Source organism: Clytia hemisphaerica, unplaced genomic scaffold (genome assembly GCF_902728285.1).
Source record: "Clytia hemisphaerica strain Z4C2 unplaced genomic scaffold, Clytia hemisphaerica genome assembly, whole genome shotgun sequence".
Taxonomy (NCBI): Eukaryota; Metazoa; Cnidaria; class Hydrozoa; order Leptothecata; family Clytiidae; genus Clytia; species Clytia hemisphaerica.
In genome coordinates this window covers 15202-42538 of record NW_027104258.1, presented here as the reverse complement: position 1 = coordinate 42538, position 27337 = coordinate 15202, and the positions used below count along the sequence as shown (strand labels likewise).

At 36.2% G+C, this 27337-nt stretch overlaps 1 protein-coding gene and 2 long non-coding RNA genes across 3 annotated transcripts; 2 read left to right on the top strand and 1 right to left on the bottom strand.

Moving 5' to 3' along the window:
* The first annotated feature begins 209 nt into the window (after positions 1-209).
* Positions 210-1384, top strand: LOC136816611 (uncharacterized). Its single transcript, XR_010847943.1, has 2 exons — positions 210-578; positions 1044-1384. It is a non-coding gene; the product is annotated as an uncharacterized lncRNA (long non-coding RNA).
* Positions 1385-10025: 8641 nt separating this feature from the next.
* LOC136816610 (uncharacterized) lies at positions 10026-18715 on the bottom strand. Its single transcript, XR_010847942.1, has 2 exons — positions 18464-18715; positions 10026-10150 (listed from the first exon to the last, which is right to left on the bottom strand). It is a non-coding gene; the product is annotated as an uncharacterized lncRNA (long non-coding RNA).
* A 4112-nt stretch (positions 18716-22827) lies between these two features.
* Positions 22828-26266, top strand: LOC136816609 (thymidine phosphorylase-like). Its single transcript, XM_067072949.1, has 5 exons — positions 22828-23012; positions 23315-23487; positions 23923-24178; positions 24745-24999; positions 25484-26266. Exons 1-5 carry the CDS (start codon positions 22862-22864, stop codon positions 26014-26016), a joined length of 1368 nt encoding a protein of 455 aa, XP_066929050.1. The 5' UTR covers positions 22828-22861; the 3' UTR covers positions 26017-26266.
* The last annotated feature ends 1071 nt before the right edge of the window (positions 26267-27337 follow it).

Sequence of the window (27337 nt, the reverse complement as noted above, 5' to 3'; positions counted from 1 at the left end):
TAGAGCCTGGCGCTCTTGCAAATAAACAAGAATGAATGTAAGTTTCTTAGAAAAAAGTTTAACTTTCAGCAAAATACTTTCAGCAACTTTCTGAAAATTCCCTCAGGTAAACGTGGCATTCTCAAACAAATATCAGATCAGTTATAATGATGACTCAGACAAAAGAAAAATCGGACAAAAGGATATTCCTTATGGTCCAAAATTCAGATTGTAGGGTGATTCCCTTCCATGGTTATAAAAGCCTGACAACAGAACAGAACAGTTAAAATTAAAAGTTTTAAAGAAGAAGATTTAACAGAGGAACAAGTAAAAGCTATTACTGCGAAACTACCGATGATGATGATTTGGACTTTCTTCGTTTTTGCCACCATCATGTTCATGTCCAAATGCAGCGGACTTGGATTAAGTTACATCTACTACGACGAAATGGCACAAACTTATTGCGCAAGTCGATTATCGCGACCTGGCTTTGTGTTTGCTATCCGAAGAGATTGCCAAGGAACAGCACCCACCTGCAACGCCTTGTGTCAGAAAGTGAAAGCAGCTGCACTCAAAATTATCAATAACCAACGAAAAAAGTATGATTACCTATTTAATTCTTTTCAATTACCTCCTTAGTCAAACCACAAAGCTACTGCTTTTAACCAGAAAATCGACCAAAATAATAGTCTATTCATTTTGGAGCAATAAACTCTGAACAAGGTCTGACCACGCTATCTTTTATAAAACACTAGGGTTCTACACATAATCAATAGAACAGATAATAACAAAGACATTCAATTGACATTGATAGACCTTTATATCCTCTTCACAGCAATAGAAGAAAAAAACTGCAGTTAACTAACAAACATTTTGTGAGATTAAAATAAATGATAAGTATGGCGGGAAGCGCAGTGATAAGACAAATTGCTGGAATTTAAATGGTCTAAAGTCTACTTTTTGTAAAGATGGCACATTATTTGCTTCGCCTGCTGTGGCTTGAAAAAAGAAAGAGGAAGTTCTACGGGTAGCCTGTGTAGTAAAAAATTGTGTCTTTATTGCAGCTTTGGATGTTTTGATGCTATCTATATCCGTAAAGAACACACCCAACTCGCCATTGACACAAGTGGACGTCAACCAGACGCAGGGAAGATAAGTCAACTGACATATGGCTATGGTAAAGGCGGATGTAGCTGGACACCAAACCATTGTGGACCCAACTTCTGCTGTTGCGCAGCAACATAATGTAATGATCATTGTTAAAGTATTGTTATTTTGCTAAATTTTATCAATATTTTTAGTATATGACAGATGATTAAATCTTTTCTTATTTTCAATTTAAAAAAGTAAATTTTCAAGACTTTATAAAGATCTCTCTTTAAAAGAAAAGAAGATGAAAACAAAATACCTTAAACGTTATGCGTGCCGCATGAAAAAAAGGAGAGATATATTCTTCCCCCTTATTCTTAGGTGTAATGGGGCCTTTACATAGAAAAGAGGAAAAGTCTTAAAATTGGTAATATACAAAACCTTTCTAGGTTTTCTGTGGCTTCATAAAATCATTTCTGCTTATCAAAAAATGAAATATTGCAATTGACCAGCGGCCCAGGTAGTGAATTGTGTCACTTCGTAGGGTACCCCTGTAGATCAGGGCAAATTTTTGATATTATGCTCCTAATAGGGTGTAGAATTGACAAAAAAATTTGCTCTTCGAATCACCTGCAGTTTTCGAGTGAATCGAGTTTTATTTAATCGATAGAACTTATCAAGGGTCCCCCCCCTTTACTAACGGTTTTTTCAAGGCCTGAAAAACAAATATCTGATGTTACCAACGGACTCAGTGTGAAAAGTAGATAAAGTGGTTTGTTATGAGATAATTCATTTTTAAGGTGGCTAAAAGTATGCTAAAAAACTGCTGACTCAGCAAAAAATATCGATAATTTTCAATATTTAAACCAAAATATCTCGAGATCTAGACATCGAAAATTAACAAACAATACCATTTTTGGAGAAATCAGGGCTATCCAGCTGTGAGAATGATTTTTCCTAAAAAAGCTCCCAGCAAAATGCTGACGTCATCGGAAAACGCCCAAAACGTCTATTGTTCGCCTTAAAAATGTCATTTCTCGGCACCAGATGGTCGAAATTTAACAAATAACCCCATTTTCTTTATCTACTTTTCACACTCAATCCGTTTTTAGCATCAGATATTTGATTTTCAGACTTCGAAAAAACCCTTGATAAGTTCTATCGATTTACTAAAAATCGATTCACTCGAAAACTGCAGGAGATTCAAAGGGCAAATTTTTTTTGTTAATTCTACACCCTATTAGGAGCATAATATGGTCTACGATGGAAAATATGTATAGACGTTGGACAAGAGCAAGCTCCAACAAACTAAAACCTGCAAGCAAAGCACTGAAGCGATGTGTTAAATCTGCAAAAAATGCATGAACTCAAAGTCAAATAAAAAATATAATCTCCAGTAAAAGAACCAAACAATCGTGGGACGCCATTAAAATCTGAAAAACGGACTCACTAAACTAAAACCTTCAACCCAGAAACTGTTAAAACGTTCAGATGGTACAACTTGTGAAACTGCAGAACAAAACGCCGAGGTGTTCAGTGATCACTTTAGTAACCTCTTTGGAAGAATCCCCACCTATGACGAAAACGTACTTGATCCCCCTTCTGATCTTGAAATACTATCGTCCATCAAAAAACTGAAAAATAATGCTCCTGGAGAATCCGGAATTCCAGCATCGATATGGAAATTTCTCTCAGGACCCTATTCTGTTTGAGTTACTCAGAGATATTATACTGAACTTTTGGAATAATGAAAAGCTCCCATCTGAATGGGACATCGGTAGTTTAAATTGTTCTTCCAAAGAAAGGAGACCTATCTCTTCCAAAAAACTACCGTGGTATCACATTACTTGAATCAGCATATAAAATCGTGGCTAATATTATTCACGCTCGCTTACTTCCGATCCAAAAAAGTCTATCCATCGAACCACAGTGTGGTTTCAGACCTGGTCGAGGTTGTATGGACGCTATTTTCACGATGAAATCAGCAGTCAGCAGAAAGCGACGTGAGCACGGGCAAGAATCCTGAATACTCTTCCTGGATTTAGTCGAAGCCTTTGAACGTGTGCCAAGAGAACTGTTATGACTGGCACTCTCAAAACTTGGTGTTCCTGACAAAATGCTTCGCCTTCTTAAAGCTCTTCATGTCACTTAGTACGTACGCACTAAAATGTTGAAAATCGAGTACCCCCCCCCCCTGTACGCAAGCGTACGCATACTCCCTCTGGTATGTACTTTTTCATTCACTCTCCCCCCCCCCTTGCTCGGTTGAAGAAAATTTCAAATTAAAATAGTTTGGTTCGGACCTTTATTTCATACATGAAACTCAATGTTTATCAAGAAACTTTTTCTTTTCCTTGATGCGTATAACAAGCGTAAAAGTCGACAAAAAAACAGGGGGTTATGAAAGAAGGGCTATGAAAAAATCTCTGCGTATGTACACTTTCCTTTCACCCCTCCCCTCCCCCTGTACGCAAGCATACACTTTTGAGAAGACCCCCTCTCCCCCCCCCCCTTAGTGCGTACGTACTATGTGGACGGCCCCTTATGAGGTCAAGTTTACCGTTGATGGAGTAACAAGATATATTCGGTCCATTGTTGGAGTCAAGCAAGGTGATATCCTTGGTCCAATACTGTTTACATTCTTTCTAGCAGCGATAATAATCACCTGGAATCGTGTATCAAATATTCCCGTATGTTTTTCGTGCAAAATTAGTCAAAATATAAAACAAGCAACATGCTGAATGGACCTACCTAACGATTAACATCAGATGAAAATAAGAAAAAAAGTGACAATAATTGTACAAAAATTCAGAATGGAAAAATAAAGCTTGTGTGTTGAATAATGTAAAATGGTAAAAAGGAATTTCCCCAAATACGAAAATCACTTAAACCATTCAGGCCCAAAAAACCTTTTAAGCTGTTTTTGGTCCAAATTTGCCCAAATTTTTTTTCAAAAATCTAGCTCCGTCACATTTTAGGCATTGCCATTTTGCATCATTGTGCAAAAAATCAGAAAAAAAATAATGAGTCAACTTTGAGAAAAGCTATATTTTCTTATTTGGTTAAAGGGAATTTCTTCAAAAAACGAAAATCCGTTCAGTCCAAAAAAAAACCCTATTTTTAGGCAGTTTTTGGCCCAAATTTGCCCAAATATATTTTTTTTCGAAAATCGGGCTCCGACACATTGTAGGCATTGCCATTTTGCATCATTGTGCAAAAAATCAGAAAAAAATAATGAGTCAACATTGTTAAAAGCTATATTTTCTTATTTGGTTAAAGGGAATTTCCCCAAAAATACGAAAATCCGTTTTTTAAGGCGAATAAGAATTTTCCGGGAAATATCACTTCAGCCATTCTTTAGAGAATCTTGCCCTCCATCTTTGTACAAAAAATCAGAAAAAAGTAATGACAGGATTTTGCACAAAGTCCAAAAAACCCTATTTTTAGGTAGTTTTTGGCCCAAATTTGCCCAAATGAATTTTTTCTTAAAAATCGGGCTCCGTCACGTTCTGGGCATTGCCATTTTGCATCATTGTGCAAAAAATCAGAAAAAACTAATGAGCCAATCCTGAGAAAAGCTGGTAACAGACGGACGAACGAACGAACGAACGAACAGACGAACGGACGAACGGACATGGGTTAATTTATAGAACCTCCACCGGGGCACCCGGAGGTAGGCCCAACAACAAAATTTAGCTTTACTAAAATGTATCGTATTGTAACTGAGCAAAGACCACACTATAGATTTAAAGGTTTTCTACGGGAATAAAAGGAGCTTATTTTAGGCAGTGTCTTCATGCTGAGTCAGATAAATTAAAGCTACTTTTTTACGCAATGATATCCTACAAACAAGTGAAAGATCGAAAGTTGTTTTGAGATGTGACCTCACATTCTATTACTTTTGTAAACCAAAAAAATAGCAAAGTTGATTTCGAGCAAATTTACAATCGAATGTAAATCTTTTTCTAATCTTGTCGCACTTGTTTTTACTACATCAGCATCATCAGACCTTTCAATCAAAACAAAACCTTTAAGGACAAGGTTGATGACGTCATCAGGGCAAAATATCCTAAAAATTCAATTTGGCCAAACATACAAGTATTATACATCAATCGATCGCAAGTTGAAAGCCGAACAAATTTTGCAAAAAAAACCGTTTTGGCTGATATATGCCGACGTCAGCAAAGAATTTAAACTTTCTTTTCGTGGATCGCTTTCTTATATTAATTTACACCTTTGGTGTAAGTGAAAAGCTTTCTCCTAATAGAAGTTATTCAAATTCTTATTTTTGTGACGTCATCAAAATCATGAAAATTGGCTGAAAAATTAGTTTTTTTTTTATTTTTCGATTTTTCAGCAAGTGTGACCATCTGACCATGCCCCATCTTATTTTCTATATCGAAATGCTTCGAAAAAAACTACAAAACATTTACAATAAGGAACGGAACCTCATGCGACCATTGGGGAGTGCCTTAGGTACCCCGAGCACGAATCATGTAGGAAAAAGACTATCGATAAGCGTAGTATCCCAGACAACTCAGACAACCGACCTGCAAAACGTTTAAGATCATCGTGTTCCGCCGAGCCAGTCTTTGATTGGAAGAAAAACTGTTTTTTGTTTAACAGGAAGACCAACCCTAAATATTCAACTGCCATAAAAGTGGAAACTCTATCTATTAAAAACCGCTTACTTGAATGTTCGCGAGAGAGAGCCGATGAGGTGCATTGACGTAGTTGCAGAGGAAGCTGTATACCACATCGTATGCATGATTTGTTTCCGTCTGAACAAATCCAATGACGACAATAACGACAAACCTTCAGGTAGAGAAGCTGAGGCAATCCAAACTGAAAATTTCAAAAAGGCATGCCAAAGGCTTGACGAAGGTGACGGAGAGCTGAGAACATACACTCTTACTGAAATTTATGACAAGATGGTCGAGTTGAGTAAAGGAACTGACTGCTACCATAGAAATTATTTGAAAACAAAACTAATGCAAAACTATAAAGATCATATATATTTCATTCAGAGTGAAGGGCGAAGCGATATAATTGGTTTAAAACACATGAGCAACTTTCATGGAAGAGTTCATGAAAATAAAAGAACGAACACCGCGGTTGAAATAAAAAATTCATCAAAAGTGACATCAGAGAAATGCCATTAGATATAACTTTTTACCCTTCTTTGATTGAAATGAGGAACTTAGATTATCAAGCAGACTGGGTACTTGAAAGTTTGCAGAAATTTCTTAAACAATTATTCACAGACAGTCACACTCGCATCAAGACCGAGGTCATCAATTGTTCCGATACCTTTTGGAATAGGCGTAGATCTTGACAAATCTTTCGCCCTTAGATGGTTTATTGATCATTTAGCGAAATTTGGGTTTCCCGTATCCTCCACAGAAGTTAAATTGTTCAAAGAATCTGCTATTGCATCCATATCATCAGAGACAAATCCGTTAACCAACCAAACAACAACGGAGACGAATCCATCGAGTAACCAAACGACAGCCGAGACGAATCCATCAAGTAACCAAACGACAGCCGAGACAAATCCATCAAGTAACCAAACGACAGCCGAGACGAATCCATCAAGCAACCAAACGACAGCCGAGACGAATCCATCAAGTAACCAAACGACAGCCAAGACGAATTCCATCAAGCAACCAAACGACAGCCGAGAAAATCCCGTCAGCCAACCAAGCGACATCCGAAACAAAATAGTTTACCCAATGAACTCACAACAAAACTTACAACGAACCAAGTTAATGACAAACCCAATTTGGAACAATTTTCGGCAGATAACGCTGATTACAAAATACGTACACTCACTGGAGAAGGAACCTTCCATGGTATGGGAATATTAAAGATTTTTACAAAAAAGTCCACCAAAGTAATAGCCATTAGACGACTAAAGCATCGCAGTCAAAGCAATCTTTTAGATTCGTCAATACCAATAGTGGAGGTCTATCCTTATATTTTTTCCCTTATGACGTCAGAGGCAATATTCCATTTTACTCACATTCAGTTTCAGTACATTTTCAGGAATTTTTGTAAGGTAAAAAGATGTTCAGCTTTCAATTTTACGATCGATTATACTTGTATATTTAGCCAAATTGAACTTTTGGGATTTTTGTCCTGATGACGTCATCGACTTTGTCCTTGATTTTACTCACATTCAGTACATTTTCAGGATTTTTCATAGGCTAAAAATTTGTTCAGCTCTCAATTTGCGATCGATTGATATATAAAACTTTCATAATTGGACAACTTGAATTTTGGGCAAGATATGTGAAAGTCATCATTGATTATGACGTCATAACTGGGGATGCCAAGGTGCTGAAGGTGGGGGGTTTTAATGTGGATTTGCTGACACATTCCCTGAACTATGTGCAAAATTTCAGCTTTAAACCAATTTTTTAAGGTTATGACCTAATTCCCCTATACCCCAGAATTTCTACAAAGGAACTGTTGAATAGATTGTCCCTTGAGCCGATTGATACTTACATTTGTAAATAGTAATCATGCCTTGGGCTGGTCATGTTGCTAGAATGCCCTGGGACCGTTTACCCAGAATAATGTTGTCTTGTTGGGTGCCCTCCAAACGACCTAGAGGTTGCCCCAAATTTACTTATGGTCGCTCTTTGAATAAGTGTTTGAAAAGAGTTGGTCTTGATGATTGGGAAAATGTTGTAATAGATCGTGGTGCTTGGAAAGCAATGATTAATAATATTAATTTCTTTAGTATAGTATTCTATTTCTCTCTCTCTCTCTCTCTCTTTTTGCTCTAGTCTCTAGTTTTTTCGTAGTTTTATTTTAGATTAACATTTGATAATATATTACTTTTGTGCCGTGATCTTTGCGGCAGATATACTATAGCCTATGCCTTTGCCTAGGCAGGTTCCTGTCTGTCTGTCTGTCTGTCTGTCTGTCATAAAATCTTACATTGTAAAAGTAAATTGTAAACGATATTGAGTTATTGATTTGTCCCTCCAGAAATGAACATTGTTTTATAGGTATATGCATGCCTTGAATTGTATTAGTATGAAAGTTTTGAAATAATCGGATGGTTTGAGATTTTTTGCTCCAAATATTTTATATTTTTAAGACGATTGCAATTCTTTTTTACTCTGCCAATAATGTTCTAAAGAGACATGTTCCAGTCAATCAAATTATTTACAATATGTATTAGCCTGTGCTTGAAACTAGAAGCGAACTGTGAACTTGGCCTAGTAAACTGATTACACACACGATGACAACGGGTAGCATGCTAATGAAAGGCTCGATATTTAAAGCTACTGAGCCAATAAGAATGAATATGTAAGTTTCTTAGAAAAAAGGTTAATCTTGTTTAACTTTCAGCTAATCTCGTTTAACTTTCAGCAAAATACTTTCAGTTAGGTCACGAGACATTCAAACAAATATCAGATCAGTTAATGATGACTCAGAAAAATTGGACAAAAGGAGATTTCTTGTGGTCCAAAATTCAGATTGTAGGGTGATTCCCTTCCATGGTTATAACAGAACAGAACAGTTAAAATTAAAGCTTTTACAGAAGAAGATTTAACAGAGGAACAAGTAAAAGCTATTACTGCGAAACTACCGATGATGATGATTTGGACTTTCTTCGTTTTTGCCACCGTCATGTTGATGTCCAAATGCAGCGGACTTGGATTAAGTTACATCTACTACGACGAAATGGCACAAACTTATTGCGCAAGTCGATTATCGCGACCTGGCTTTGTGTTTGCTATCCGAAGAGATTGCCAAGGAACAGCTCCCACCTGCAACGCCTTGTGTCAGAAAGTGAAAGCAGCTGCACTCAAGAGTATCAACTACCAACGAAGAAAGTATGATGACCTATTTGATTCTTTTCAATTACCTCCTTAGACAAAGCTACTGCTTTTAACCAGAAAATCGACCAAAAGAACAGTCTATTCATTTTGGAGCAATAAACTCTAAACAGGTCTGACCACGCTATCTTTTATAAAACACTAGGTAAAACCATAATCAATAGAACAAATAATAACAAAGACATTCAATTGACATTGATAGAACTTCTTATCCTCTTCACATAGAAGAAAAATAATGTGCCATAATGCTGAAAGTAGACTGCAGTTAACTAACAAGCATTTTATGCGATTAAAATAAATGATAAGCATGGCGGGAAGCGCAGTGATAAGACAATTTTCTGGAATTTAAATGGTCTAAAGTCTACTTTTTGTAAAGATGGCACATTATTTGCTTCGCCTGCTGTGGCTTGAAAAAGATAGAGGAAGTTCTACGGGCAGCCTGTGGATACTCTATGCGTTGTAAAAAATTATTTATTTTAAAATTTAAAATTATTTTATTGCAGCTTTGGATGTTTTGATGCTATCCATATCCGTAAAGAACACACCCAACTCGCCATTGACACAAGCGGACGTCAACCAGACGCTGGGAAAATAAGTCAAATGACATATGGCTATGGTAAAGGCGGATGTCCCTGGAAACCAAACCATTGTGGACCCAACTTCTGCTGTTGCGCAGCAACATAATGTAATGATCATTGTTAAACTATTATTATTTTGCTTTATTTTATCAATATTTTTAGTATATGACAGATGATTAAATCTTTTCTTATTTTCAATTTAAAAATGTAAAATTTCAATCTCTCTTTAAAAGAATAGAAGATGAAAGCAAAATACCTTAACGTTATAGGTGCTGCATGAAAAAAAGGTTTTACTTTTGCTAAACTTAAAAAAGGAAAAGTCTTAAAATACAGTAGGTAATATACAAAACCTTTCTAGGTTTTCTATGGCTTCATAAAATCAATCTTAAATCGTGATAAAGTAAATTGTAAACGAAATTCAATGTTATTTTTTTGAGGAAAAAATGAGGAAAAAATGATTAAAAAATGAGATAATGAGTTATTGATTTGTCCCTCCAGAAATGAACATGAACTTTTATAATGTGAAGTCATACCTGTTATAGCCAAAGATGATCGTCAATGCAAAAATAATAGATGCAGCGGCAAGGAAAATATAGCTGTATGTAGATGTCGGGTATTTGATGACCGAATGGATGAAACGGCTATAATTACCTGAAAATAAAATAGAGATAAACATGTCATGTCTTCCACGATAAAACGTCCAGTGTGATAAAACGTCCTGTGTTTTTTTTTCTGGCCCTTTTATAGCTAATAAATATCTTCTTAAATTTGACTTTAAGAAGCAGTCTAAGCAGGTCTAAGGCAATAGCGCTATATATAAGGGTCCAGTTTGAATCTCTTCGCCTTCCAATTTTCTGTTCAATTCATTGATAGTTGAGCTGACTGGCTTACTAACTGTCAAGATGCTATTCTAGAAGAAGGGGCACGTTACGTCACACTCATTTTTGACTGGATGCCCCCAGTAGCGTACCTAGGATCGCTGCGACCTCTAGTAGCACTGCGACCTAGGAGTGCTGCGACCAATGTACAATCTGATAGCACCCATAGCTATGAATAAAGAATAGATGTCACTGAAGGATCATTTAGTAACACCTGCTTGATAGCTCAAAATCGTCAAATTTTTCCGGTTTAGACATGCGCATTGTTTTTTGTTTCGTGGGTGAATTTTTTGTTGGTTAGGAACAGGCATTGTTTAGTCCCTACTTAACTTGGGTGATTTTGTCAAATCGGTCTATTATACATACATTGTTTTCTTTTTTATATAAGGAAAAAATATGATTGTCGAAGTGAAGTCTCTTTCTTTTAATTTGAACAAGCTCTGATATCATGAGAATGTGGATATCATTGAGCACTCTCCCAGCAGTCTAAACTTAAACTCCTATATCAGGATTAGAAACTAGGCTAGTCTTACCTCTTTTATCTTTTCCTTTGCAACAATACAATGCTGGCAAGTTGACACAACACATGTGTACATGTACATTAATACAATAATGACCGGTTAGTGAGGGCTCTGGCAAGCTCGGTCGTTACTTGACCTAGGGCAATATTTTCAGTACAGCCCGAAAAAAAACCGGTCATTATTGTATTTGTTAACCCTTTCCTTCAGATTCGATTGATTTTTAGCGCTTTATCCAGGAAAAATAGCGAAATAAAGCGAAAAAAACAAGCGAAAAGTGATAAAAAATTTTTATAATTTTTGATGTCAGAAATAAAAAATGAGAGAAATGATGTCAACGCTTTGTTCATTTTCCTTTGAAAAAGTGACGTCACAATGAATTTTCCTAACGAAGGGCAACTCTGGACAATGTAGGCCTGTCCTCATGCGAAAAGAACCAATTACATTGCGCAAAAAATTGTGTAGCCCGCTTCAAAAAAGTAACCGGTCAACAATGACAAGAGTAATCCCTGAGTAAAGTTTTTATAGAAATCTGCAACAAAAACGAAAGTGGTCTCTTCTACTGACGTACTGATTGCTTCCCAGCGCTCCTTTGCAGCTGTTTATCAAATTTCCACCAATGAGGTTGACGCATTTCAAACGGCCCTTCTTTTTTGACACCACGTGGCCTTTCAGTGCCTTGCACAACAGGCGGCTGTAAAATCCCGCCCTTCATATATTTGTTTCAATCCGCGATTTGTGGCTTAGGTTTTTTCTCATCTTCAATTTACTGAAGAAAGCGGGAATTTGATGCAAGAGTTAGATTGTCAACAAAGTGCCATAATCATTGAATGAAAGAAGAACTTTTAAAATCTTAAATATTTTTATTTTGAAGAATAGGTGCAAAAAAGTGAAACAAAGAAAAGCTTTATTTTTCATTGCGTTAATCGAATGGGAGGATTTGGAAAATTTCTATGTTTAATTTTTCGGCCCGTACTCTAAATCCCGTAACTTTGATATACAAGTTTAAGTCTATACCGTGAAGTCTTGCATCAGTTGAGGCTAACATGCATAGCCCTCAAATGACTGACCAATCAAAGCAGCAAAATTTCAAAACAAATGAACTACGCATCTCCGGTCGCAGCTCTATTACTTTTTTATAAATAACGAGATTGCTCACGGGAATTTTTGACCTGCATTCCGAGCGATCGTGAGTAATCGCATGCGCGTGTACGCTCTGTGAATTCTGTCTGCTGTCTGGCTGTATATGGTGGGTATTTTATGCAAGAAAAAGCTCCTCTCCTCAGTCTTTTGAGATTTTAAGGAGATTGGAGAGTGTCCTAACCCCCCAGATGTAAAATTCTAATTTTACAGGCACTAGCAGGGTTTACAGCCTGTTTGCAGCAGTCCCACTAAAGAATCCTCTGCTCTGGAGTCCTGTAAATCCCCTGAGAATCGGCGACTAGCTCCCGCATGTTGGAAATGATCTAAAATCATTTGTTTAAGAAGTTAATACCTTGACAGGGTAAATAGAATTATACAGGTCATGGCAAATAAAGATATGTTATGTTTTATCATTGTTCACAACTATTGCATCCTTAGTGGCCAAGTGGATATGGCGAGTGAGCTGGTAAGCTTGTGGAAGTCATTTTCGAGAGTTCGAATCCTATACGGTGCGTTGGAGTTTGTGTTATTTTGTCAGCATTGACCAAACTTTTTCTGGTTTTATGAGCTCTTATTGATATTTTTGAAAATTTCTGTTATGTTTTTAAAAAACAAAAATTTTCTAAGTGGTGTCACCTCAGTGCAGTTTGACTCAAGTACAGTATTTCAAAATAGATCAGGTTGGTTTAGCGGGTGGAGAGTCAAGATTCAAGAGTCGTCCCCTTCTCTTGAAAATCCAGTATTCCAAAACTTTCAACTAAAAAAAATGCATAAAAATCGACTTTCGTCTTTTTTTATTATTTATCACTTTTTTTCAGAACCACAAGTGAAAAGAAAAGCAGCTGAAAATGATTGACAGGTGCGGGTTTGCTCACGCGGGTTAGAAATTCTCGTGAGCAATCTCGTTATTTATCAGAATGTGCTCTATTCTACTATTTTTGTTTTGATTTAACTTCGCATTTTAAGGACCAGCCAAGTCATTCGTTTGAGGGCTATGCATGTTAGCCTCCACTGATGCAAGTTACCTGATCTCACGATACTGCCCAGACGGTGTCAATCAAACAACTTCGAACGAAAATTACAATCTAACCAATCAAACATAATCGAACGAGATCCAATAATTACGATTCGATTGTCAAACGCAATCGAATGTCAATCAAATGGCTGATTCTTGGGTAATATTTGATTAATTAGTATTTGATTGCGTTCAAGTAACGTTCAATTGATTGTAAATTACCTACGATTATGTTTGATTACATTATGTTTGATAAGTATGATTGCGACTATTAAATTAAATTTGATCACTCCTTTAGAGCTTTTTTAGCATGGACGGCCGAGCACGTAACTATGGTACGAGAGTGAGTAAAATCGAAGACAATTGAATTAATTGAATTAGCCGGGATATCCAGGCTGTAAACTATTTCACAGTCTAGTTCTCCCTAGAGCGATTTGCATTCTCCATATGAGAATGCAATCCGCTTGCTTGCAGGGCTCGAAATAAATAATGGTCGGACATCGGACATTGTCTGACCCAAATAGCTTCATGTCCAACCCAAATCTGCCGTGATCTGACAAAAGGAAGTAACTATCAATTTTTGAAAATTCATATTTTTGCAAAAATCAACTCTGAAGAGTCCAGCTTGTGTTTTCCAGTAGTCGATTTCTAGTAAAAGACTTCTTTTTATCAGTTTTTTTCGGACTAAAGTTTCATTTTATTTTCTGACAAAAGGAAGTTATTCACTTACTTCTTTTTATAGCCTGAAAAATGAAAATTGCTTTCAATATTTTGCAGTTTATTTTCTGACAAAAATAAGTCATTTTTAGCTTGAAAGAGCTTAAGTAAAGTAAAACTTGTGTAGATTTTTCCAAAATCAAGATCTTAAACTCCTTTTAAACTCCTTACTTTTAAATATTATACTATTCTAGGGTTTGGTCTTTCACAATCAGCAAAAGTTTTGATCTTAAAACAATACCATTAATCTTGAATAAGGTCAACTCGTTTATGCAATTATCTCAAAATAAGAAAAATGCAGTTAGTTACTTCCTTTTGTCAGATCACGGCAGAAATAGCGTCATGTCCGACCCAAAAATCATAATTTTCAAGCTAAAGCAACCCTGATCAGACATTTTCAGTGTAGCTGGAACCTCGATATTCCAGGATTAGAAAAAGCTATACCTGTTATATTTTTTCTTTATAGAATCAACAACCCATCAACATCGTGAATTACACACATATTTCCTCAGAAACTTTTAAAATTATCTGCCATTATGACTTTCTTGAACCAATTCGGAAATTAACCAATCGTGTTAGGTATTGGAATTACTATGGGAGTTCTTTTCCAAGATTTGTAAAATAGCTGAGTCGACAAAAAAACTTTTCCCGGGGGTTTGATGAATAAACAGAACTGTTATTATTTGTTTTTTATTTAACCATAATATTTAAATTTGCACTCAAAAATACTTAAATAAATAAGTTAATAATATTCAATTTATATTATATACTATTTTTATCTCTCAGAAAATAAACACTTACAGAACGACATAGTTTATAATTTGGAATACCCCCGTGTTTGGACCATTCTATCGTGGGCGAAAAAGTAGGGCGGAAACTAAGTAGCACGCTCAGTGCAAGATTATGGCGCCTCATCTTTATTCGCCCGTGCGGAAAACGGCATAGTATGAGCCCCCCCCCTTTTTTTAAGGGGGGGGGGGATCCGAGTTTTCAAGGAAGGCTTTATAGGGGGGGATGGGCAATTTTCCAGTTAAAATGGGGGGTTTGAGCTTATAAGGGGGGATCAAATAAAAATGGGGGGGATAGTAACTTTTTGGTTAAAAAAAATTTTTTTTATGTTATATGTTGATTTAAGTCAATAAAATTTAATATCACATAATTTCGACTGATCTGATTTATTCTCACTGCACTCTGTTTTGAATCAGATTTTGTTTTTCCTTATTTTTAACTATTGCCAATAAAAATATATTTCATTCATCAAATTTCTTCCCCAATACTGGGAGTACAAATTATATGCTGGGGGCTCGGACCCCTGTAAATGGTGCGGGATCAAAAAATTTTTAAAATAGGGGGGATACCTTTATAGGGGGGATGAAATATTAATGGGGGGGTTCAGACCCCTCTGCAGACTATGCAAAGACCAAAAGATGTATTTTGTTGTTGAAAATCGATCCTGTGAAGTTGAAAAAATTTCTGCTATATGGGTTTTTTTCGGAATGCTGAAAAACTCTAATTTCGATCTTCCTTAAGGTTAAGAGGTTGCGAGGTATGGGTTAGCAAGGCAAAAATCGCTAAAAAACTGGCAAAATCGTAATCCTCAAAAATCGAAGTTACAGCCTCACTGATTTTGTCTGACCCACTTGAAATCGTTATTTGGAGCCTTGTGCTTGCGCTCATTTCGCTAAAGCCGAAAGGACCAATCTACATGACGCGGAGCAATTCTGAAGCAAAAATAGGATAGTTCTCCACTTGCTAGTGAAGATAGAGCTTTCTCTGTTACTCTTAGGTGCCAAATAAACAGGGGGTTCGAATAAACGGGGGGTTGGAAAATTTTTGAAATTTCAATAAACAGGGGGGATCTAATTGCCGGGGGGTTGGAAATTGTACTTATGAAAACCCAAAAATAAGGTAAATATAGGCTAAAATCAGGCTTTTTGGAGCAAAATAAGGGAACTTCTTTTAGCCAACTGAAAATATTCTTTAAAATTAATAAACGGGAGGGTCCTAATAAGGTCCGGGGGGTTGGAAAATTTTCAAAAAATTAACAAGCGGGGGGGGGGAGGCGTTTATTTGACACCTAATAAGAGTACATGAAAACATGAAAAAGAAGAAAACAGAGACAAGTTCATTCTGGTTCATTTTTCCACAAAACATGGTTGGTCATGATAATACATGCAAACTTCGAGACTTGTTCATGGACTTTGGTGTAATCTTTGGATGTTTTAAATGGTTTTAGATCTTATAAGGCCTGGTAAGGCTGCTTTTATTAATTTCTGTTTTGCTACCCTGGCAGTTCCATCAATATGCCAAAAACATTTTGTTCAACCACCTTCACTTCAGGATAGGCCGCTATAGAATGAACTTCGTTTTATAGGATGAACCATATTCATGTGGCTTTCAGCCTTGCACTCCATCGCAGAGGCTGATCAATTTTAATGACTCTTTTGACTAATGACCAAGTTAAAATTTTTTATATTTTTTATATTTGAGCCTTGCACTCCATCGCAGAGGCTAATCAATTTTAATGACTTTTTTGACTAATGAACCAGTTAAAATTTTTTTAATTTTTTTATATTTGAGTATTTTAAGGTGGTTGAACAAAATGTTTTTGGCATATTGATGTAACTGCCTGGGTTGGCTAGGAAAGTTTTGGAAACATGGGTTTGCACTTTCATTTTCTAGGGAGACCAAGCTCTATAATTTTAGAACTTTGTATGTTGAGGTAGGGTGGTCAGAAGAAATTTCCAACTTACTTGAAGAATACCAAACCAAGTTTAATGGAAAGCCATAACCATCAGAAAAAAATGAGGGGCCATTTACCTTCCAATTCTTTAAAGTTCCAAAGATATTACATTTTGAAGTTCAATTTTTCAAGCATTTTCGTGCACGCATCGCCAGCCATTTTGTACCTTCATTACGGCACCAAAAGCGAAAGTGTTTTATGAAAAATTCCGCGCGAGAGGTTTGGTGCGAGTTTTATTTTCCGTAGCTGAAAACAGGGGTAATTATACCATAATCTTTCCCTTAACGCTTGCCACTGGAAACAGCTTGATTCTTACTTTTTTCACATTTGGAAAGAAAAAACATTGTTTTTTCTAAAAAATTCACGTTCGATAAAAAAATTTGATTTTTTCAATGAAAAAAACGCATTTTAAATACATAATTTGACTTCCTGAAAAATATACGTTGCTCCAACCACCGAAAGTGGTACGTCTCAAAAGCTAAACTATTGCGGGGAGCAATGCAAAAAATTCCAGCAGGTCGATAGCTGTTTCGGGTGGCTAGCGCTTTGGATTTTAGAACCCCCGGTAGGGTGCGCACTCGTCGGGATTTTTTGCGCGGAACGAGGAAGAATTTACAAAAATGAACTTCAAGGCATTAGTACTTACCTTTAAATCATCCAAATGTGTTCATTCTTTTTTTCAAATCAATCAGGAATTATCAGGGAAACAAGTTAAAAAAACTGCATCAAGGTATCTATTTTCTTTCCAAAGATATTCATGTTTTTCGACGTCAAGTTAAAAACGCGATTTAGCGCTGACCACGGCACCGGAAAATTCTCGACCCACATTGAAACAAATGGCTGTCGATATTGAGCTGGTGCATCTTTCAATCGCGCGGTTTTTTTAGTAAACCCAGGGTAAGATTAGGCTACAATCTATCATCACAACCTGCTTTATTTGAAAATCTACAGGCCGTCTGGAATTTCGAAAAATAAGAAGAAATTGCGATTTTTTAACAAGATTGCGGATTTTTTCATTTAAGCAGCTTACACCATCTGAAAGTTGAGGATTTCAGCTTTCTAGTGGTGAAATTTGTTTTTAGCTATCATTTCCAGCTCATTAGCGATAAGCTAAAGTTTAACAGTCATCGGGCCGATTTTCAGACCGCGCCAGCAAAACTTCTCACGCCCCGCCACGCGGAAGACTAGATTTCATCCGCCATTTTTGGCGCGATTTTGGTGCTTCCGAAAATTATTTCTTGCTGGCGTGGTGTAAGGAGGCGATTCTTTGAAAAGGTGGTTTTTTTGTGGTTTGAAAATGGAATAACTTTGGAACTACTTAACCAATTTTAACAAATGACCCCTCATTTTTCTCACAAAGGTAAGGACTTTCAAATAAAATTAGTTTGGTTTCTAAAAATTGAGGGGAAAATTTTGGCCTGTCCACCCTACCCCCGGATAAAAAATTTTGCCGTGCCGCGAACAAGAAGTTTGAAAAAACTCACCCGCGAGTACTCATTTTCAAATTTTGAAGGAACATGAAGACATGATGTGCTGATTTTTTCTGCAAAAGGAAGCTGAATAAATTCTCTACACTTTGGAAAAAACACTTATGTTAAAAGAGGTTTCCTTCCTTGAGATATGTAAGCTTGAATATTTTTTTTTCGAAAATCTATGTTTTGTTACTGCCGCACGCGTAAGGCCCCCCGACCTCCTAGTTGAGGTAAATTTTGTTTTTTCTAAAATTTTGAGCTTGGATATCCAGGCTACAATATCGAATGTAAACAAACATAATTGTTACAATCAAACGGCAAATCCTGGGTAATATTTGATAGTGTTCGATTGCATTCAATTGATTCTGCGTTCGATTCATTTGATTGACACTGTCTGGACTCTCGGCAGGATAGACGATAGAAGAAGAAAATAAAGTAAAATAAAATAGACTTGTAATATAAAGTATTATATTCTTACATGGATGGTTGAGAATATAAAGATCATCATTTGCACTTTTTACATTCACGTTGCAAGAAAGGTTCACCATGCTGTTAACTAAAACCACCTGGGTGACATCTGTCTTCTGCTTTTGCCCAGAGGCTCTGGTCAGCTTCACGAGTTCTTGGAAGTCATGTGAGCAACCAGTTCAGACAAAAAAAAATATTTTGTATATAAATGACCTGCTGAAGTACACTGTTGTTAGTAGAACAGCTCACGTACATTTTAGCAAAATAATGCTCAATATTTTCATTTTCGGTGCGTGACACGCGGGAAAAATCATATGACGCGTTAACTTCAAGAGCTGCAAATATGCGAATAAATATTTCTAGTCTTAAAAAATAATACAACAACTTCAACAGTAAAAAGTCGACTCTCTATTATTCGAATCTTTCTATAATTCGAACTTATTCTCAGCGAGTATTAAGAATTAAAAAAGCTATTACTTTTATTTTAGGGCGGCTCTGATTTTCGAAATAAAACGAAGAACTTTTGTTAGATAAGATTTTTTTTTCTTTTGTCTTTTAGGGTCTTTTGTTTTTTGAGGTAATTTGTCAAAATTCCTAGATTTGAGAATGGAATCTTCTCTTTACGGAGAAAAAGGCTATTTCGAAACCAGGGCCACTTTAGGATCTCAGGTGAGTTAAGGAAAGTCCAAAACCTATTTCCGATTTTTCCACCGTTTCCCATCCCCCATTGTTCCTTAACTCTCGCATATAGCTCGAAAGAAGCGTATAATAGTGTATATTAACGAGATGGTTACGGAAAGTGCTGGGTCAAAAATTTGAATCAAGCCGATTTCAAGATATTAGCCAAAAAGTGATTATCGTTATGAAATTCGTCGAAAAACACGTCATTGTAAGATTCAAAGGATGATGATGAAATTACGAATCTTTTGTTTTAAATGTTATTTATAAGAAAATAACACCGTCTCTGATCAAGTCAAGTATCTGAAGAATTTATCATAGGCAATGAAATAAATGAAATGTCTCAAAACAAAGAAAAACTAATGACAGACAGAATAATTTTTGTGGAATGATTTATGTATCTGACATGAGAAAAGTGTCTCTTGGGAGCACTAATGGCGAGGTTCCCAGCAACTACAAAAGAGAAGTATAAATTCTAGGGCACTATTTGCTCTACAAGTATGTAGCACAATATTTTCTCTGACCATTTCTTTCCCACCATATTTCTTTCCACCATGTATGATTTTTTTTTTTTCAATCCACCGTAAGCTCAAACGAAAATAATCATAATTCGATATTTACAATTTGACTTGCTTCGATATCTCTTCTTTTTAAAGGGTAAAAATGTCCAAATTTTTAACCAACTTGCGCTCTAAAGGAAAGGCAGTTTTAGACGCTTTCGAACTAATCAGATGAAGCAAGAGATTTGTAAATCCGTTACGTCAATTTCGACCAACGGAATTGTTTCTAATTTTTTTCAACCGACCAATGAGCTTACAAAACGTCAAAAAGTTTTCGCTCATGTTGCGTGAAAGTGGAGACCGGCTTTTAGGTTTCTGCTCATCCTCTAGCGAAAAAAATATTGTAGGAGGTATATCTATAGAGGTATGCGATTCAGACTACTCTATTGTCATAAATCCACCAGTGACATTCATTGACAAACAGGACGTTACACACAAAACTTAAACATAATTTACTAAGCAATTAAATCAATTATCATTAATCATTTTCTCCACCACACTAAATCATCGTCCAGCAACTTCTCCAGCTTGAGTCGTGTTTATCTAGTAATTGTCACTTGTAAATTGATACTGTTTGAATAAGATTGTAACACAAAGCTTCGTATTTCGAAATCTTTTCCAATAATCATTTTGAAGAGAGAGAAAGGTCACTTTGTGACCGTCATAATATTTTCTGTGTAAAATTATGCTATGGACAACTCACTTAGAGGGGGATCGCATGAGTTACTGTTTTTGGATATATATTGTACTGTTGTAGTCTTGTTTGTTTGTTTGTTGTTTTTTTAACGTGTATGTATCCAAAAATTTGTCTGGCTTTTAGGAAGTGTCTTAACCAATTTTTACCTTTTTACACCCTTGTCTCGCTCACAGCCCCAGTGGAACTTTTTTTCTCAGTGGTGATAAAAATTTCTATCGAAATCCCAATGGGAATAGAAATTCTTTTTTCCAAGGTTAAAAAGTTCTCAGTGGCGATGGTTTTGAAGTGCAATTTTTAAACATTGTTTTTCGAATGGGGATGAAATAAAAGTTAATTTCCAAGTGATGCTGAAATTTTAAGGTATTTTTCCACCGGGGACGAAATTTTTGGGCTAGGCTCCCAGCGGGTCTGTGACACAGGGGTATCTTTTTGGTTCCTGGTCATATCAATTTTGAAATTAGTCAAAGAAACGAAAAATTTAACCTTTTATTTTATGAGCATTTGACCCTACAGCAAACACTTCTATTTTGTCAGCAATTGTCCTAAGCTATTTACTTAAAAAAGTCGTAAAAATTCTGACGCTAAGCCGTTGTTATTTTTCATGGTTCAGGATGTCTGTAACTACCATAAACAAAAAAAAATCCGTAAATCCTTGACATTATTTTTATGTCCGTTAAGCCACATCTAGTCATGATATGAATATTATTTTGTGTGATTTCGTATCGAGATTGTTTATGAACTTCATTTGACTTCTATTTAAAGAATTTACAGTAGATAAGAAAAAATGAGAGGGAATCTAATCTTACAAATGATCATTCATTATGTTGGTACCATTTTCTACTCTAAAAGGATATGGCGAATGTGATGAGCTTGGTTGATTAACCAAGACAATCTGAGCCACATATTGCCATTTACTTTAAAACAAAAGCGACTGGGTTCTAATGTTTCTGTTTATAATTGATGTTTGATTTTGGTGCGATCGTTTTGCTTTGGCCAATCACCGTGCTGAAAGTTTCTTTCAATAATCCAGAATTTCGGATGGAAAAGATCAAAACGGTCCACCAACCTGGGCAGATTATCTTACGGAGACATGGCATTAACAGTTAGTTAATACGAGTACTCTTAGGTGCCAAATAAACGGGGGGGTTGGAATAAACGGGGGGGGGGGGGGGGGGGGGGTTTGTTTGAATAAACGGGGGGGGGGTTGGAAAATTTTTGAAATTTCAATAAACGGGGGGGACCTAATTGCCGGGGGGGGGGTTGGAAATTGTACTTATGAAAACCCCAAAATAAGGTAAATATAGGCTAAAATCAGGCTTTTTGGAGCAAAATAAGGGGACTTCTTTTAGCCAACTGAAAATATTCTTTAAAATTAATAAACGGGGGGGGGGGTCCTAATAAGGTCCGGGGGGGGTTGGAAGATTTTCGTAAAATTAACAAGCGTGGGGGACCGTTTATTTGGCACCTAAGAGTACGAGCTATGCGCGGATTATCAGAATCTGCTCGGAGATTAGGGAAGATCTGACTTGACTGACATCCAAGTTGGCACACAACGTTGTTTTAAAGTTCATCTAATAATTTTATAGACCTTTTCCTAATCACGATGTCATGTTGACTAATTAAAACACTCTTAAATCACGATAAATCCACATGTCAATTGATGCAAAGGAAAAAAACAACAACGCAAAGTTTAATTCATGCTGGAGTTGGCCTGGAGTTTTCACTTAATTAACCGTGACATCGTGATCATAGGAAAAGGTCTTCGATACGCTCTTCGATACGATAATATTGAAAGTCTATGTCAACAAGAAACTCTTATAAACGACTCTGTCTACTATTCAATACGATGAAAATCAGATCCCCCTTAAAAATCGAATAAAAGGGCGTCAACTGTATATGGACGCTAACATTTTGTGGAATCTCTGAGAGCAAAGTGTATCTGGCTCAAGCGAGATATTTATTACGATCACCCTCTATTCAATTTCACGCGCATAAACAACAGCTTATCAAATTACTAAACAAATACTCGTGTCTTATATTGTACACCTTGTTTTTATTCCTGTAAGCTTGCAATCAAATTCATTTAGTTGCTATCAATTAATCGACACGCAAGCTAAAGAAGAAATTCATTTGTCTTTCTTACATACTTTCTCAAAAAAGTGCACAATATACAGGGTGTCCCTAATTAAAGTATCGAGTCGAAACACAACTATGAGTAGAAAGTTTTATGTGCGTGTTTACAAAATTGTATTTTAAGCTCTCCCTCTTTTTTCTTTGTCATTACGATTAATTTATACGTTGTAACTACCTTTTTTGTAATAAGCCTGTGTGATGGAGAACGTTCTTATATTTTAGCGATAACACACACAAACTTTTCTACTCAATCGCATGTTCAAACTCGATACTTTAATTAGGGACACCCTGTATAAGAAACTTTTTGAAAATTTTAATACTTTTTAGAACGAGTAAAGTGATGAGCTCAATCCAAGAACTTATTGCCTTGAAACAAAATGCAGAGATTTTTACTGAAGAACAGATCAATGCGTTTATTGACCAACTTTTGAATGGGAGTTTACACGATGCACAAATTGGAGCTTTTTTTCTCATGGCTGTTTTCTTGAAAGGTAAGAGGATTGATAAATTTGATTAACATTTACGTATTGTCAATCGCTTTAACAAAGTCAATTCGAAATTTTGACAAAATATGATAAAATGTGTCCAATCCAGATTCAATTGACTATTGCCCTTTTGAATGAAAAATAAATATATGCAGAGGCGGATTGACGAGCCCACGAAAATCACTTATGGAGGAAACCTATTTTGCGGTACACCCGATATTCCAAAGGATATAAGTACTGGTGGGATAACCTTTTTGACTTTAAAAACAGGCTGGGCAAAATTATAAAATTTTGATAATTGTTTACAGGGATGACATCTGAGGAGTCTGCAGCATTGACATCAGCCATGAAGAAATCAGGAGATGTTTTGGACTGGCCAGCTGAATGGAAATATCAAGTAGTTGATAAACACTCAACAGGTGGAGTGGGTGATAAAATCAGTTTGATTCTAGCTCCTGCTGTAGCCTCTTGTGGACTAAAGGTATGGAAAACGATCTTGATTTATATGTTGAATTGAAATTACTCCTTTCACTATTACGGAAATGAAGATTGACTTCAACCGCTTTGGACTTTATTGCAGGACACAAAAAAAGATACAAAATCAAAATTCTCAAATCCAGAATCGTTGAAGAAGATTCGACCTAATTTTTACATGCCTCATTTAATAGATATACTTCCTCAACATTACACAGTACACTTTTTATGTTTTGTATAATGAATTTAGTGTGATAATGTTATCGAGGTGATTAAACGAATATTAAAGTGTACTTGCCAATGCTACGCAGCGATACAACTGAGTGGTGTTAAGCACCAAAGCCACACCAACCACCCAACTACGTTAAACATCAGTTAACCTTATCAAATAGAAAAAGAAACTGGAAAAAAAAATACCTAAGAAAATTTATCATTTATTTAGCTACCAATGATATCTGGTCGATCTTTGGGATTCACTGGAGGAACATTGGACAAATTAGAATCCATCCCAGGATTCAATATCAAATTCTCACCAGAAGACATCACCAAGGCTTTGGAGACTGCTGGTTGTTGCATCGTTGGGCAGACGGCAACATTGGTACCTGCAGACAAGATTTTATATTCCATTCGTGATATCACATCAACTGTTGGCTCATTCCCTTTGATCGCAAGTTCCATCGTCTCCAAGAAAGCTGCTGGTATAACAAAAATATACGTTTACTCTCTTTGAATTTGAAGCGATAACATCTTTACACCCATAAGTTAAGTGAATTTAAAGTACATAGAAATGGGATGAGAGGAACAAGGATGTCAGTCTTAAGGCTTCGCCCTTGATCCCAGGACTAACATAATCGACGTTATATCAGGATGTTACTTGACGAGTTTTGTAGTCAGCTATCATAATTTATAGCTAGCAGACCAGAAGAGGCGGTAGTGTGACAGTGATTATCATAAACGAATTCAAGGAAGAATTAGACTTCTGTGCTCTTTATCTTTAAAAAGCAACTTTAGCAATGGAAAAAATGGCCTTTTCCCACATGCCATCAACGAACTTAATATAGAAATCAAATGCAAAATGTGGATTATTGACTGAAAAATCATACACCAGTGTCTGATCTGAGGGGAATTCAAGATTTATGAAGGAGAGTGTCTCTTTTATCCATACTCCTTATAAGGAAATGAATACTCTCCTCCAAAGAATAAATTTTGAACCCCCTCAGATCCACCAGCTTCATATGTTAAATTGTCTTTTTTTAACTTTTAGAGGGTATCTCAGCGTTGGTGTTGGACGTTAAATACGGAAGTGGAAGCTACCAAAAAACCCTATTTCAAGCTGAAGAATTAGCTTCTCTTATGGTAGACATTAGTTGCCAACTTGGTATCAAAACATCTGCTGTTATCACTCACATGGATCATCCTATTGGAAAGATGGTAGGCAATGCTGTGGAAGTCATTGAATCTATTGAATGTTTACAAGGGAAAGGACCGAATGATCTGATGGAATTGGTCACCACTCAAGGTATTAATATAACTGAATATCTATATTAGCCCCTCCCCCCAGCGGTTACCCAGAATGCGCGAATGGGCTATTTCAGTTACGTGAATGCGTGAAAATTGAAAAACTTTGCTTGAACGGAAATTGCGTGTATTGCAGAAAAAACATTGCGTGAATGCGTGAATTTGGAGAAAAAAAATTGCGTGATTGCGTGAATTTTGAAGGACGTCTGGGTGGCCCCTATATCAAATGCTTAGCAGGATTTTAGAACTTGCAATTACAATATCAACAAATTACTCATTTCTAAAAGTTAAAGTTTGAAAGGAAATCGCCACAAACCGAATTTGTTTGTCATGTTTGGCCACGCTGTCATAAATATTTGTGGTATGTGTGTTATAAGGCTATTGGGTATCATGTAGCAAATTTATAGAGCTACTTCTATAGAGAACAAAGGCTTTTTTAATTGAAACAACAATGGTGCAATGATTTGTTTTCTGTTCGTTTCCAGGTGGAGTTCTCTTATATCTGAAAGGAATTTGCGAGAGCCCTGAAAAAGGAAAGGAGGAGATAGAACGACGAATTAAGAATGGAGACGCGTTAAAAAAATTTGAAGAGATGGCCATCGTACAAGGTGTTGATAAAACTGTTGCTGAGAATCTCTGTAAAGATCCTTATTCCGTTCTCTCGTTATCATCAAACAATACTATTCTACATGCATCATCTTCAGGTTTCATTTCTGATATGAAGGCTATTTCGTTTGGAGAAGTATCTTCAAGATTAGGTAATGGACGTCAAGTTCCAACCGATGACGTCACTTACGATACCGGTATACAGATTCTCCGACACGTCGGTGACGAAGTTAAGTCAGGCGACCCCATACTGAAAGTATACCATAAAGAAAAGACACTAGATGCAGGTTTCAAGAGTAAACTTGAACAAGCTGTCACTGTTTCGTCTACCAAACCAAAGCCTAGAAATCGTGTCGAGAAGGTTATTCATCGTTCTTCTTCGTCAAGTCGTATTTTTATGGTGTCACAATAGAGAGTTATTACATTGTGTTTTTGATGTGAAAAACCTTAACAACTCTGTTTTATCGATCCGAAACCTTGTTCTTAAAACTGAATCAGACCATTGGGAATAGAGAAGGTTTTTTGTAAGGATGTTAGAGTCAAGATAAAAAAAAGTGATTTGAAATATTTTTAATATTTTTGTATTTTTTATTTTTTTTTGTATTTTTGAATAGGGGACCCAAAAAGACTGGAAACTAGAGAAATAGTTTTCTTCGTTCTGAGATCACAGCTTGTTATTTAATATTAAGACGTCAAACTCATTGTAAGTTTTTAAGATTGCAAACAGTGGTTCTAGTCACGTGACCTCGGTTAGAAAATTCAACCAAGAAGCGACTCTATATCAAGATGGGATTATATGATCATTGCTCAACGAAAGGTTAATCTAGGAGCGATGAAGTACATTTTCAATATACACAGCTTTAAGGTACACGAATTCTTACTGGTAGATTCTCCTTGTTTGAGATTCATGATGGCCAAATCTTTGAAAATCTCATTCACGTCTGGCTGGTAAAAAAACATAGTTACAATGACATTAGCGAAAACAATTCATTTCACTTTAATCTGAGAGTTGAAAACAGTTTAGTGCCTGGCCATTTTTAAAGGGTGTTTTTCCACTGACGGCTTAAGCTAACTGGATTAATGTAACTTTTTCATAAAAGGATGAATAGCCCAAGTTATTCATATTATTTTTAGATAAAAAAGAGATGGTTGCACGTTAATGTTTTCTTTTCAGAAAAATATTGTATTTCCCAAAGCAACACAGGAGAAAAATCGTTGAATCTTTTGTATTTTTCACGCATTTTCTAATCCACTAATACAAGGTCGAGGGCATGTATGAGAGAACAAAAGAGCGAGGCGCATCAGGAAATACAAAAGATTTGCTGTGGGAGATGAAATTATTTTTTACAAAAGAAAACATAAACGTGTAACCATTCTTTTCATCCACAACTTATATGGGGTGGTTTTTCACTGAGACTGTCTGGCGAAAATCGATTAGCTAAAACAAAGAAGATTGATAGGAAAGCATTACTGACTCCCAAAACAGTTGTCAAAGCGTTTACAACCCTTTGAATTTGATAAAAAAAATTATTAAAAATCATCAACTCGCATATCAAGGGATTTAGAATTACAGCCTTCTAATGAACATTTTCTGTGACAAGATTCCTCGTCTTTTGTATCAAATCAATACAGATGAAAGTTTGCTCTTCAACTCTATCGGGAAAGAAAACACTTTTCCCATATGACCAATTTTTTACAAAAGAATCCCACTGCACATTCTGCTACTTTTATGG